The sequence below is a fragment of the Drosophila albomicans genome, chromosome 2L (assembly GCF_009650485.2).
Source record: "Drosophila albomicans strain 15112-1751.03 chromosome 2L, ASM965048v2, whole genome shotgun sequence".
NCBI classification, from domain to species: domain Eukaryota; kingdom Metazoa; phylum Arthropoda; class Insecta; order Diptera; family Drosophilidae; genus Drosophila; species Drosophila albomicans.
In genome coordinates this window covers 4,769,636-4,784,919 of record NC_047628.2, presented here as the reverse complement: position 1 = coordinate 4,784,919, position 15,284 = coordinate 4,769,636, and the positions used below count along the sequence as shown (strand labels likewise).

At 39.5% G+C, this 15,284-nt stretch overlaps 1 protein-coding gene across 1 annotated transcript; it reads right to left on the bottom strand.

Moving 5' to 3' along the window:
- Nucleotides 1-13,946: 13,946 nt before the first annotated feature.
- On the bottom strand, nt 13,947-15,284 carry LOC117564269 (uncharacterized). The gene is made up of 4 exons (XM_034242971.2): nt 15,070-15,284; nt 14,552-15,006; nt 14,199-14,486; nt 13,947-14,126 (listed from the first exon to the last, which is right to left on the bottom strand). The coding sequence occupies exons 1-4, from the start codon at nt 15,180-15,182 to the stop codon at nt 14,008-14,010; spliced, it is 975 nt and encodes a 324-aa protein (XP_034098862.1). The 5' UTR covers nt 15,183-15,284; the 3' UTR covers nt 13,947-14,007.

Below are 15,284 nucleotides of genomic sequence, written 5' to 3'. Positions count from 1 at the left end.
GTGAAATTTTACCAGTTGCTAGGATATATATGTATGTTTATACACAACATTGTGTATGAGTGTGTGCGTATAGACGGGTCATAGCTGCATTATTTGGTCCAGTAGATGGTTGAAAAATAATTCGATTTGATTTTATTTGCATTGCTTTGACGGATTTAAGCGGTTCTCCATGCGGCGGATAACAGGAAGAGGTTTAGATGAGGGGATAAGAGGATGGGGCGAGCTTAATGTGCTGGCAAATTCGATATGAAATGTGATTTGAATAATTGAGAGGCGTAGTGTAGTTATTGATAGATATGGTAAACAGCTTGTATGTCATATAAGCAGTAGAGCATATTTATTTTGTATACTCTGTAAATGAAGACTGGGTCAGTGGGATTTTATTAAATATTGTTGCGTTCTACTCATTGTATGCAACATTATCATTGACATTTGATTTTTTCTATCAAAGTATCTATTACTGTTTAAATAATTTATAACATTTATTGTATAATAAAGAATCAATCCTGTTAGTTTAAGGGAAGTTTGCCCTGGTCGAACATACTCAACTACATTATCTTGGCTTGTTTATCATACACGGGAACATCTGCTGCGTCCTGCCCATTACAAGTCAAAGTTATTTACGATCACCTCGGCATAATTTACGAGCGACTCCATCGACTCAAATGAACTAGAAACCACTCCAGAAACATTTTGTGGTCGCATTCGACTTGGAAATAAAAAAAAAAACAAGAACTCAACAACAACAAAGTACAACTAATTGAAATATATTTTTATTATTTTATACAGTTTTTTTTATATTTTTACGGTTGAGAAACACGCCCACAGCAGGGATAACGGTAACGGGTAATAGGGCAATAGAAACGGTTATGTGTCGTCAGGGATAGTCCAGGCAATTCCAAGGAACGAGAAACCCGTCGCTACCGAGGGCTTGTTATTTTTTGTTACCTTGCCATATGGTTGTAGATTTTTACGATGCGCCTACCCCAGCCCTGGCGGTGTCACAGACCCTGGTTAGAGGTAGCTCAAGTTGCTGAAACTTTTCACTGGAATGGCTTCATTAGCCCAGCAGGCGGAGTGTTGATAGGGTTGCGAGTTGGGGATTCTGTGCTCGCATTTGTCACTTACGCATATGATGAGAAAGAAAAAGGAGAGATACGAGAGAGAGAGAGAGGCGATTTTATGATTAGTTGTCCTGTTGAGCTGAAATGCCTACGATGCCATTTATTTCGAGAACCTTTTTCAACTGACACTTTTCAGTTTTCAGTTTTCACTTTCCACTTTTCATTTGATGCCATCCGTCGTCCGCTGAAGGAGGCGCCATTAATCAAATCTTCGGACTTTTCATGATGCATTTTTAATTCAATTTCGCACAAGGCCTTTCTAATGGCCTCAGCGGGAGAACAAGTAGGCGAACAAGCAATGGGAATCAACAAGAAGTAGAAGCAGAACCAGAAGCAAAAGCAGTCCCTTCCCCTCGAGCAGTGGCAAAATATTACTTACTTTTGTCAATATTTGATTTAGCATTTCTGCCACTTTTACTGGCAACAGCAATTAAACTGCGTGCTTGGCGTGCCGAGGGGGATGAGAAGAGATTATTCATAGCAGGAAGTAAGAAGATCAAAATGTAGGCGGGGGCATTTTGACAGTTGTCCCTGATGGAAACACAATGGAACTGCCTTGAGAAGGGGAACAAACATTCAGGTAAATTCAATTTCATTTCAATTTCAAGGCAATTTTACAAGAAATTTAATATTTAATTTTGCCACACAAAAGTCGCCCAAAGTGCGGGTGAGGTTCTCCTTTTATGCCCCTAGTTGTTGCTGCCTCATACGATGAAGATACTGCCCCTCATACAATTTTTAAGCCAAACTCAATTTATTTTGGTAATAAGACAAAATAATGAGGGTCATTTGGCATAAATGATACAGGCAAACTACAGGAGAGGGCGGATAGGAGGTGTGTCCATGGGGAGCACTATGAGCGAGTGAGTGTGTTGCGTGTGTCCTTTAAGTTATTTGTTTGCCACGCTTTGACAAATTTGTCTTTGCCACAAATTCAGCTGCGTTACAAATTGAGATGCGGCACTCAACGGCATTGGCCAATGGCAACATCCGAGTGGCACGTGGGGCACAAGAGCCAACGAATTGGTATTGTATTTTTGTTTTTCTTGTTGAGCTGCGTTGCCATTTTCGCAGAACTTGTTGAGATTTTTCAGCGAGTGCTCGTCCTCGTCGTCGTCCTCGTCCACGTTCACGTCCTCGATTACAATTCAGTTTGATATGAAGTTGATTTGGATTTTATGCGAATGCTCGTAGATCAACAATTTGGATTTGGGCATCCTTCATCGCATGCGAGGAGGACTCGCTCTCACACTCTCTCCTGTCTGAGAGTAAGCCCTTCAATTCGCCAGTTTAAATATAATCAGCCACTTGAACAGATGCGCATCCAAGCAAATGTTTATCTCCTTTATATCTGCTTCTGCTTCTGTTCTCTCTCTGTCCTTCGTATCTTCACTCCACCCAATTCGCTTACAAAATGCACACATTGGGAGGACGTCAGCATTTGCGTTCCACTTCGATTCCCACCTCTTCGCTTCGCCTCGCCCTGCTCCATCGCTTCGTAAAATATTACGCATACGCTCTGCCACGCCCATGCTGCCACGCCCAGGCGCCTCGACGCCCACCCCTACGTCTATCACACAATTCGCCAATTTTCATTCAAATAAAATCAGCGCAATGGTAAAAATTTCTGCGTCGAACAAGCGATGCGAAGGACAGAAAAGAACCAAAAAGCACGCGAAATCATGGAGAATAATCTTCGACTGGAAGATTTTCTGTAACACACAATTATCTATGATATATAATGCACCCTAATACTGACTGTTTCTCGAATGTTACTCAAATATGTATTCACTATTTCCAGAGAAAGTAAATTATACATATTCCCAACTGCAATATGCCCCAGTTAGTTGTATTTATGATTACAGGGTGTTCAAAATGGGCGAAAATTTCAACATCAATGGAAATGCGCAATAAAAAGCGTCTATAAAAATCGGCTATGCACACACACGATATATGCAATATGAGAACGCCCACATTCCCATCTCCCCCTTCTCATATTCATCCAGTGTCCAGCATCAACATCAGCTTCAGATCCAGTTTCAGTTTCAGGCAGCTTCAGAGTCGAATGCCGTGTGCAAAAGTAAATGGCGCACTTCGTTTAATTTTTAATTCCGTACAGCATTATCCTTGATTTATTTTATAGGCAGCCTCCGTGGCAAATTCAACAATTATGACTTTCAATGTGCAACGCGGCACCGCCAACACGGCGAGGCGTCTGAGGGGAAATGAGGAGGGACAGCAACGGATACTGAAACCTTTCAGCCGACGGCAGCTGCGTGGTAAAAAAAATGCGCAATGCTTCTATCAATAGACCTATAGCCCAGCCTCCCAAAAGTTGGCCATGTTCGCCTTTCTCCATTGTGCACATCGTTAGCCAATTTTTTACTTCTTTTGCTGTTTGTTTATAGCGCATTTGTGGCCATGTCTGATTAACTGTAAATTTAATTTTTTCACTCTTTTAAGTGCAAGAAGCGGGCAGTGTTCACTAAATGAACGCGCTTGAAGTCGACTTTTAAATACCCTGTAAGGATTAAATGAATTTTACAAGAAGAACATAATTTCTATAGTAAGTGTCAAGACAAATTAAATGGATTACATGGAAATTAAAGTAATTTGAATATTATTCAGTTGAATATAAATGTAATTAAATAAATAAAAGCTGTGCTTCATTTGACTGAAACACACTCATTCTGTGACTCTTTATTGACCTCAGTTAAACAAGTGAATGTGGTTGAGGGGTTAATTCTAATCATAATTTATGGACACAAATTCTTGCGCGCTGACTAATCTGACATTATGCAATGATTAAATTAACTGCCTGACAAATATTTGCATAAGTGAAAACAAACTTAATAAAAAGTTATTAACACAATAACAAGATAAGGAATGGTTTTGTTAAACTGCACATATTTCTTGTTTAACAATATTTATTTTGAAAACAAGATAGAGAGACTGCAAAGTTTCAATTGTATCCATTTAAAAAAAAAACACTTATTAATATTTAATTGTGACAATTAGATAATTGGCAAAAGAAAAACACTTTAATGCAACTGTTAAGATATAAAATAAAATGCCGTTATTTATACTTTTAATACATTAAACTCCAAATGCTGCACCTGAAGTAGCGTATATTAAAATACATTTGGGACCTGGTCCAACACCTAACAGGTTGCGTTGGCTGCAGTTGCAAACAGGGTGGGGAAACCCATAATTTCATTAGCCTGGAAATTCATGAATATTGAGAGCTTTATCAAAGTTAATTGAATACAATTTTTTTGTGAAATTAATTCGATGTGCAATTTCAAGGGCTTCAAGTAGGGAAACTCGAAATAATAATAGTATATCTCATGCAAATTCAGTTGGCTTAAGTTGAGATTGCCTTGCTTCAAAATAACTGATAAAGAGCTTAGTGAGTAGTGAGGTGTATACAATTTGTGGCCTCCTCTTTGTCTCCTCCAGGGCATACACCCTTTTTGAAAGGTTTGTTTACTTCTATTTCCTTTGCCGCACTTTATCGAATTCAATAAATTTTCGCGAACCTTAAATGGGACAAGTTAGCCACCCATTCGCGTCTGCCCTTAGAAGCTCCTATCATTTTATCGACACCATTGCCAAGAGCAATGTCAGGCAAATAACAACAACTGCAACAGTAACAACAACGGGGAAAAGACAGGGATATGAAAAGCCTACACAATTTCATGGCCGATAAGCGGAAAATGTTGCTCCGAAATAAGGGAAACCGGAAACTCAAAAATTGCACGAACGTCGTCGCCGAGGGCTCTTTGAATTACTTGCGAACCACTGATAAGCAGACAATGGAAAACAGAAAGTGGAAATGGGAAATGGATGGGGCTATTGGCGACTGATAGAGTAGCTTTTGCTGTGGGCTGGTTAAGGAATCCGCCAGATAACAGGTGACGCAAAAAGTGAAGCCCCCGGGGATCCTTTCGCATTTTCAAAAATTGTTCAATAATAATTAATGCAAGTTTGCAATTAAATGCGTTGAATTCAAATTATGTTGATGACCATAACGGATACACTCACACAAACACAACAGAGACGTCGACAGAATGGTGGACATCGTTGAAACACACACAAGCAGACAAACAGAGCAGTAATCTCAAAGGCGTAACTTAGGGGGATTTTAAAATAGGAAGAGAACAGTCTGTCAAATTAAAATTATCTAAGCGTAATCTAAATTTTTGAAAACTGAAATGATAAAAATGAAAATTACTTAATTTATCCCTTTAATGTTTCAAGCAGATTTCAAAGTGCGTACTTGGTTTGAATTTTATCCTTCTAGAAGTGAATTATTAGAGCCAAGGCCTCTGCTTAGTTGCATTATTGGCCAGGGCGTTGTGCGGCAGCTGATGATGTTGGCTTTTGTTTCTATCCAGAACAGCAACAGCAACGCATTTGCAGGCACTGTATGAGTCGACAGCATTTCCTTTTTATGATGGCCGCATTTTAATTGAAACTGTTTTTGCAATTTATGAAGCGCATAACTTTAAATGGCACTAAAGTTAATTTCAATGCGGTTGCCGCAACAGCACTGCGAACAAAAGCCAACTCTATAAAGCGTCTCTTTCTCTCCCTCCCATTCACACTATTTGCCATTCTGTCTTCTCTTTCGTTTTCTGTCTCTCTCGCTCTTTTGGCACTGTTGCGTGTCTGTTCCCTACACTGATATTAATAACATAATGGCGGCCATTGAAGAGCGGTGGTAAACAAAAGCTGACTGCTATGAGAAGCAGCAGTTCCAAACAGCTTGAAGTGCAACTCTGCGGTGCGTTATCGAGAGCATTCTGTTCTCTAAGTGCTCATCGTACAACTATAATATAATGTACACATGTATGTACACAGATAGAGGAAACTTGGATATCGAATTCACATTTACAGTTCAATGGCCTGTCATGCAATTAAACCGTTAAATAATTGCCTGTAAATGTCACTTTAGTTTGAACATGAATTAAGTACCCGCTACAACAGCAACTACAGCTACAACTACAATAATAATGAACAATAAATGGGACACTTTTATGAGGCTGATAAAAACTTTACGAATACGTTAACGAATCTGAATTTAAATGCCATTTTTATCGATGTTAACTCATAATTATAATGTGATTGTCACGAATTAAAACAACAGCAAATTATTTATAAAGCAATTGTACTAGCCGACTGACTGTAACTGACATTGGATATACTGACAAAATACACTGAGAAAGCTCTACAGTTCATTAACGAAAACTGTTCACTGAACTTGTACTCCATACCTTACTTAACTGATATTGAAGAAACTGAATAAGAGAAGAGTAAGGGGTAAGTAAACATAACATAAAACAATTAAGAATGCTACATTCGAGTATACTTGACTGTGAAATACCCACTAAACATTCTGAATAAGAGATAAACAGTGCGGTATTATACTTATACATTCAAATTTATATAGCTATGAAATTTTGAAATATACCAAAGACTATTTTAACTATATCGATATTGTACATTTAAAATAGAGTCCGAAATAGTAAGAAGGCGTTTTGTCCATACAAATGTATTCCTTTAATTGTATTTTGTCTGAATGTAACCAAATTTTCAGGAATCTTAAATACTATACTAATTTTTGTATATACCAAAAATCAACTCCAGCCTAAAAATTAGGCTTATTAGTAAGATTTTATCGATTTGCGGGGTTGCAAGTGGGTATGGCAAAAATTTGAAAAATACTTAAGAAAAAAACCGATAAGCAAAATATTGGAATTAAAATATATTTGTAAATAATATGAGAATTAGTTTTCAAACAGACGCAGATATCTAAGATTCTTTTAATGTAAATTTAAAACAACAAAAATGATTTCCAAGTTCCAAATGTTTTCACTGAAACATAACTTGACATTTTTGAATACATATTGTATGGCCCCAATTGTCCCATTGTTTTGCTGAGTGTATCTACTTCATGTCCTATAATCTCAACAATCGCCACATTCCATTTCAATCCATGCTGTTACCGCTTTCCCATTCCATAGCTTTACTGCTAGCCAATTGGCCTAAACGATAGCTGTGCTCATTAGGCAACTTTGGTCAAAATTTGGTCAAAAATCAATTCGAAATATTGGCTATTTCGTACGTCCTGGTTGTGCCACATAAATTTCAGCTTTACCCCCATCCGGACAATGCCTAATTACGGTAATGAGTTTTTGGATTTGTGCTTTTATTGGCGGAGTGCCTGCAGTAAGAGAAGGAGGCTTTAAATGCTGCGCCACTTTGGAAATTTGGAACTTATGTTTATGCCGAAAATCTGAAATTTATGAGCCACCGCCACAAAAAACTTTTTTGGATAAATTTGCCAAAAAAGAGCATAGGAAGAGATGCCAGAACTTTGTTGGAAAGTGTAGGCAAAAGTTGAGCATGGATAAGGCCTGGCAATTAGCTGAAAGGTGGTTTCTCTTTGACTAAAAACGGCGTAAAGCAAAAACTCTTAAAGTGCGGCATGTTAAATTCATTACGAGTCTTGGCAACGAGTCGTGTTATGCATTAAGAAGCCACACAGGATCACAGGATTATTGCTGGGCAATAAGCTACTTAATGGCATCGTGACAGCAGGCAAACAGATGGAGATTTTGGTCAACTATTTACCAATTATGCACAGTTTCCTTCCACTGCACCGGTCACAGGACACAGGACACACCTTGGGGGCAACACCACTCCCACCTCACACAGTTGCCCACATCAAAGTCGCACTGAAACTGAGGTTGCGGCACACTAAAGTGTCAGCAGGATGTCATCAGCAGTTGTAACATCAGCAGCAGCAGCAGCAGGAGGTCGCCCACTCGAGTGGGAGTTGAGTTGAGGTGTTGATAATATTGGAAAGCGTGTAATTTTGACGAGGATGAGCCTATTGACCACGCCCACTTACACACTTGCCCACTGGCCCACAGTAATCAAGGCAGCCACTAAGCAGACGTGCGACTAATTGCTACTTAATGGACACCTGCTGAGCACAAGGTGTGATATCTGTCAGGGATATTATAAGAGAGAAGCATCTTCAGGCGCAGTCCTTTAGCTCGAGCATTAAGTACTAGATGATAGTACATTGATTAATTGTTTAATTCAATTATCCGTGCTAAAAAATTCGGCTTCTTTAGTGCATATTTTTGACTTTAATGTGTTGTCTTCTGACCCTACCCAGATTCAACGTAGCCAGGGGTCTGCTTAGGGGTTAGGAGATTGGGGCGTGTTGTTTCGTTTACCCTATTGTTGTCTGTCCTGGCGATGGCTCTGACTCTGGTCTTCTGCGAGTATGCGTTAGCGTTTGCGTTTTGTTGTTGAAAAGAATGCACAGACACGAAATTAATCTCCTGTGGTTTGGCACACAGTTACAGGGATGAGGTGAAACACGGTCGGATAACACTGCGTATGTGTAATGCGTCTCATGTTGCCCAGCGAATGGCTCTTGTTGCAGCCACCTATTCATGTAGCTTACGAGTGAACTGTGAACAGTGAAAAAAGCAAAAGCTAAATTAAATTTTCGCATTGTGAGCAGAACAAAGTTCTTTTTTATTCCACCACGTTACTGAAAATGGCCAAAGGGCAAGCTAGAAAAGGGAAAAGACAGAGAGAAGAAGGAAGGGAAGACACGTAGACAGACTGGTGGAGTAATGCGAAGCCCAGAGCCAGGTTGGCAAAGCTGAGCCGTATTAAGCTTATTTGCTTGGCTCTGAGTAAGGTTTAGGTTGCCGCATTGCAACTTTCAGCCAGAGATTTTGACCACATTGCGTATACGTCGCGTGTAACACTTGGAATTATTTAACATTAGCTACCGCAGTAGTTAATTTTAATACAAAATTTTAATTAAGCGGATCTTGTCTATGCGCATAGAATGAGCCCGAAACGTGCCATATTTACGTCCACTCATGAAATGTGCTTTCGAGTCAATGGATCAAACTTTGAATTAGGTACATTCATATACTAGACAGAATAAGAGAATGCAAGCCAGCCAATTGGCCAAGTTATTAAAACTTTTTTGGGCGATACGTCAACAGAGAGAGCATTGAGAGCATCGAACATGGTTCAATGCCTGACAGCCAATGGCTCAATAAGTACAAAAGTCACACAACATTAACTTGAACTATGGCAAACTTTTGACTTTGACGGCGATGCCAAGGAATCTTTTGGCCAAGGTCAAGAGTTTCGCACTGCCCCCAAAAACTTTTTCAAAGCTATTTTTGACTGCGGTCAACTAAACATACACAAAGTGGTAAAAAGAAGCTTCCCTTCTCCAGGCCTCGCCAGAGTCTTCGTCTTCTTCTTGGTCTGCTTGGTAAGTCAAACCCCAAACAAAACTGTCGCAAAGACGACAAAACTTCATCTTGATGCGGTCAGATTCAATTAGATGCCTCCAGTCCGTGACTAACTTGCAACTTGCCACCGACAGAAAAAGAACATTTTTGAGCTGAGGCATTTGATTAGAAGGCGTCTTGAATTCCAGACACAACTCTAAAACCAAATCAGGCAGTGAGTCTGCCGACTGCTTAGACGAATGGTCAAATGGTTAGTCTAAAGTTAAGATTACATGCCATAGTTGCTGCTTCAGTTTGCTGCTGTTTTGCATTTGCGCCCACAAATAGCTGCAGGCGAGCGACGTCGTTGTTGTGGTGGTTGTTCTTGTTGCACATTATTAAAGATGCATAGTTTGAAATATTCAATCAACTTTGGGGCAGCAACTGACTGCTACGAAATTGGCAGCGCTGTTATTTTTGTTGTTGTCGTTGTCGTTGCTGCCGTTCGTTGTGTTGATTTATGCAACGTTGACGTTGACGCTGTGGCAAGTCGCATTTGCTCGATGGCTCGATGCTTGATGGACGGTGGACGGTAATCGGATGGTTGCCCAGCTGCCCAGTTGCCCAGTTGCTCTGTTGCCCTGTTGGGCAGTTGGGTAGTTCGTGGTGCGGCCTGTGGCTGCCTTTTGCCTTTTACCAGGCAGCAGCAGCGGCATAAGCAAATATTTTGTGGCTATTGCTCTATGACTGCCACTACCGCAACAGTAATAGCAAAAGCAACAGCAACAGCAATAGCTCCTGTACTGCTGTTGATGTTTCTACTGCTGCTGCTGCTTTGTCGTGTGTGTCCTGCAGGCATTCAATTATGTTTTGCCGGCAAGTCGAACCCCGTCTGACTGAATGGCAATTTCGAAGCTCACGCCACACTGTCTGAGATGTCACAGAGTGTGTATGTGTGTGTGCAAGTTAATTTGTTATTCAAATTTGTGTGTTATATATTGTTATTACCATGAAAATTGTTGCTGTTGCTGCTGCTGCTGCTGCTGCTGCTGCACCCAAGGAGAGTGCATTGGCCGACAGGCAAACGTTGTTGCTGGCAACCAAATGACATGACAAGGCGATTTTCTCGACTTGACTCAACTTAACTGAGCATTCTCCATGGAAATTCTTAGTATTTTGCACAGTCTGATTCGATTTAACAATATTTATATTATTAGTTTTTAGCTCATATATAACATGTTGCCAATTACAAATATTTTTTGTGGCATAGCAGACATTTTATTATTTCCAAAGTGCATAAATAAATAATTTCACATATTTGGCTGTCATAGTTAACAGAATTATATTCAAACGAATTTCCAGTGGAATTTAAGTGGTTTTAGAAATTTGGGCAGTTCAGTTTCGAAACAGTTGCATTTGAAATTTGGTTAAACATACATTCAAATACATGTAAACAAGTGAGTGTGATATGTCCGCTTCCCATTTTGAATAAAAGTAAAACAGTGCTGTATAATTCTGAATATACTCTTGTCATTTGATTTTTGTCGATTTGTGGAGGCGGAAGTGGGCATGGCAAAAATGTGAAACAAACGTGATCTGCGTGCAAACATAACAAGTGCTATCAAAAATTATATCGCTAATTCTTACAGTCTATGAAATCTCCGTGACATGGCTATAACGCCTCACGTGTTTATGTGATCTGAGATAACTCCTTCTGCGTGTTACAAACTTTTCCTGCACTGACAACGCTATATATGTATATAAAGGTGAGGAAAAGCTAAGAATTGTATACTGTTGTAAGAAAAAAATGGCATTTGTATTTTATTGTGATTGTCTTGATTATTGTTTTGTATTATTATTTATTGTATCTCTAATTCTTTTTTATGTACAAAATAAATAAAGCATATGAAAATCAAAGAAAATATATTTTCATCTGTTTTATCAAACTCAATAAACAAGTGTTTGAATAAAGATTAAAATCTGTAAACAATGTTATAAGTAATAACTAATAAGTAAAATATTTGTAATGAGTATAATTTAGCAAAAGTCTTTAGAGTCGAGTCAATCATAACTTGTAAATTTATTATAATTAACCAATACAAAATTTTAAACTTAAGTCTCTTGATGCCCTTCTTTTAATATTCAAATGAACTCTTAATTAAGTTCACTTTTTACTTGTTTCGGCTTTTTCTATTAAAATAAATCTTTCCCGTTTCATATCATAAACACATAAGCAGCAAATCCAGCTTATCGCAGCCAATTTATGGACAATACTTTAATAAATGAATCCATTAATTAACTGACAGGCTGGTTGTTCAGGACATTCCCCAAGTGGCTCACTCAATCATTCAGCCAGCCACCAACAATAATGGGAAACCCTAGAAAACGGTTGCCCTCTGCCTTTACTCCCCTTTATTCCCCGTGACACACCTCGTCACCTTCATGCTAAACCGAACCTGAGCTAAACTATTAAGGATTAAAGCTTAACTGTCTGGCTATGCGTCTGGTCTCCGGGTTCTGGGCACCAAGTTCTCAGTTCTGGGTCTGGCAATTGTCTAGTCTGGCAAACCCCCAGCGGGGATGCACCCACTCAATAAGGTAAAAATGCGAGGCTAAGCGGATTAATTTGTTGACGTGTTGGTCAATGGAAAAAATAGAGAAAAATCCCTAGAAGGGAAAACACAAGACAAGCTGAACTGAAATGAAAACCAGTAGTAAATGCCGAACGAAATTCAATAATAATTATCGAGACACATTCAAGTCAATAGAGAGGTGGAGAGCGAGAGGTAGAAAGAAAGAGAGTGAATGGGAACGGGGGAAAATTTACACAACAAAAGCAACCGCGACTTTTCCAGCTGACGGCATTAATTAAAATGTTTTCATATATCAGGCAAACGGCAGAGTTCTTACACCTTTTGAAACTCAACTCGAAAACGGGGCGGAAATGTCTTTAGAAATGGGAATCAAAACACGAACAGAGAAACGACATGGTATAAAAATGTCAAATTCCCCGTTCTCTGTTTCCCATCCCACAAGACAACTGCAGATCCCAACTCCCACTACCCACACCACACTCACTGTCACAGACCGAAAGAGTTGGGAGAGATTTCAAATTTATTTTGGGCATTGAATTTGTCGGCATGTCACAGCGGGATAATTTTTCAATTTCTGCTCCATTGGCTGGAATTCATTTGAATTATTTGAAATTATTTCCAAATTTTTTCATTTTGAAAGCTATTCATTTGGTATTTATCATATAATGTGGCTAATTCGAGTGCAATCAAATGGTTAGTTAGCCAAATTATTAATTATGCAATAACAAAAACAAACAAATTGACGACAACAACAACTGAAGCTGACAATTGACTTAAACAAAAGTGCATTCAACTTGCCGGTCAATAAAAGTGTTAAGGCGACCGCTTTCAGTGAGAACTTTTGCCAAACTTTCTATACCCTACAAAAATTTAATAGTTTTATTGGGTATTTTGTGGATGCGATCTCATGTCATCAAATATATATTATGTTTAAAGAAAATAAGAAAATTGAAATAGAAACCGATTATTTTGTATTTCTGTATTATAAAATCAAATTGTTAAATTTGTTCTCTATCGGTCGTGTTTGCCCGCTTAGAGCTACAATTAGGCAGGTTTTGGGACAGAATGTCAAGTGGTCGACAGGTTAAACGACGGAACGAACCCTGTCAATGAATAATTGAAAATCAGCATTCGACTTTTTTCGGAGGTAATTAAAAAAGTTTTTCAATATGCCTTTCCCGCTGACAATAGTCTTTATTTTATTTTTTCTTCTTTTTAGCTATTGTCAACCGCGCCGCTAATTGTGAGGAAGGTACAGACGAGACGAGAGGCAGCGACAGAGACAGAGAGAGGTTGAGAAGAGAGACAGGCAGTACGAAAAGGAAAAGCTGTTAGCAGTTAGCAGTCGAGAGGAATTTCTTGACTGACGTAATTAAAAAGCCGTCAAGTGTTTGGAGTTCGGTGGAGTTCGTAATGTGCAATTGATGCGACAGGCCGTTAACTGCACTCCGAAGGGCAGAAGGGATGTCTCCAGTTTTCTAATTAAATGAGCCAACGGCCAATGCAGCGTCGCATTTGTCTTGAGTGTCCGACAATTTTGTGACTTATGATGACTGCAGCGAGAATAAGAGACAGAGAAACAACTGGAGAATGGAGAGAGTGAGCGAGCGACAAAAGCCAGACTCGGGACTCAAATCGCCCCATCCCCAAAACAAACCTAAAACGCGTCGCATTCATCTTAAGTTGCATCAGCAGAGAGGTTCGGGCTGGGCCAGTTGGAGGCAAGATTTATGAGGTAAAAGCAATTAGAAAGTGGCATCAACAAGCGATTGCAGTAGGGCACTATTAATATCGTTTAAGAGCGAGCTGTGTAACAAGGAGAGACCTTCATCTACCATGCAGCCATGGCAACGAGGAAGGTCCGGAGTATACTATAAGTAATAGCAGCTTGTTAAAGGATAAAGAGGAAATGATTTGAGCCAACTTGACTCTGTTTTTATATTAATTGCAAATATTTATTTAAAGAAATGCGTTAAATGTGTTGTCGCACTCGGCAGTTATTCTAACTTTTTAAAACTTCGCTTCCGGCTTTTCGAGCTCCATCAAGATTTCCTGCAGCAGATAAAGCTCGCCCTTAATGAAGTCCAATACCTTCTCCATATTTCGTCGACGTATATGAGGAGAAACATCTAGACAAGGGAATGCAAGAATCCATTTGACATGCAATTGATTCTAAATGAATTAACAACAGGTAAACTTACCTCGTCGTCGACACAACATGAAGTACAGGGAATGGATTGCATTCATATTGCGCTGCTTTTCCAAATACCGAGCAGCTATTACATCCTTAGTCGCCTCCAGAATCTTCTCCCACTTCAAGCACTGAGCCCGCGACTCATTATATGAACGTTCCATGACAGATAAATCGTTCTTTAGACCCAACACAGTGAGAGCTGCCTCGCTGGTGATCTTTACCATGTGCTGCCGCATCTCCTCAATTTCCCGCAGTTTCTTGACCTCCAAATCATTGATTTCCACCTGAGCCAGCACTAGAGGAGGCAAGGGAATATATGATGTAGTATGTAAATAAAGAACGAGTAAATTTTAATATTACTCAGCGCATCGCAACGATCCATGCAATCCTTGGGAGAGACGAAAATGTCCGACACTTCGACGACCTCATCAAGCACCTTCTCGTAAGGCTGCAGCTCTTCGACAGTTGCTTTGAGGGCTTCACGAAATGTCGTCAGCTCGTCAATAGAGGTCTTGAACTTTTTAATATCCTCGCTGAGCTCCTGGTGCAGCTGAGTCTCATCGTTAATGGCCTTCTCTGCGATTCGCTTCTTATCGGAACAGTCCTTGATGAAGCTGTTCACATCAATGAATCGTTGCCTCAGATGCTCTTGAGTCTTATACATTTCTTTCACTCGCTCCGAGTTGATCGATGACTGCTGCTTGCAATTTTCTAACATATCCTGCTGCAACCTTAGCATCATTTCATGCTCCCGCGAATTATGAATGTACATCAACTCGATGGAGTCTCCAGCAGCATCAGCATTGGGCGGTTTCCTATAAGAGAAATAAATTAATTTTATTTAACTAGTTGAGATACACAACATTTTAGGGTCTTACACAAAGTATTTTTGCTGCGCTTTTGATAACAGGTAATCGCCGACCGCCTCCTCGGGCTTCAAATCCAGGTTGCCCAAAACATCGAGAGTTGTGGTTGGCTTAGTGCGTGGCATGGCGAAAATAATACAACACAAAAATAAATAAAAACGCAATAAGTAATGTACTGTAACTGCAAAAGCTAAGTTAGTGTTTAATAAGTTTGTATTAACTAAATG

Coding starts and splice junctions, on each gene's coding strand:
- LOC117564269 (XM_034242971.2), bottom strand. CDS start 15,182: ATGCCACGCACTAAGCCAACCACAACTCTCGATGTTTTGGGCAACCTG. Junction 14,487..14,551: donor GGATCGTTGCGATGCGCTGA/GTAATATTAAAA, acceptor TGCCTCCTCTAG/TGCTGGCTCAGGTGGAAATC. Junction 14,127..14,198: donor CATGTTGTGTCGACGACGAG/GTAAGTTTACCT, acceptor TCCCTTGTCTAG/ATGTTTCTCCTCATATACGT.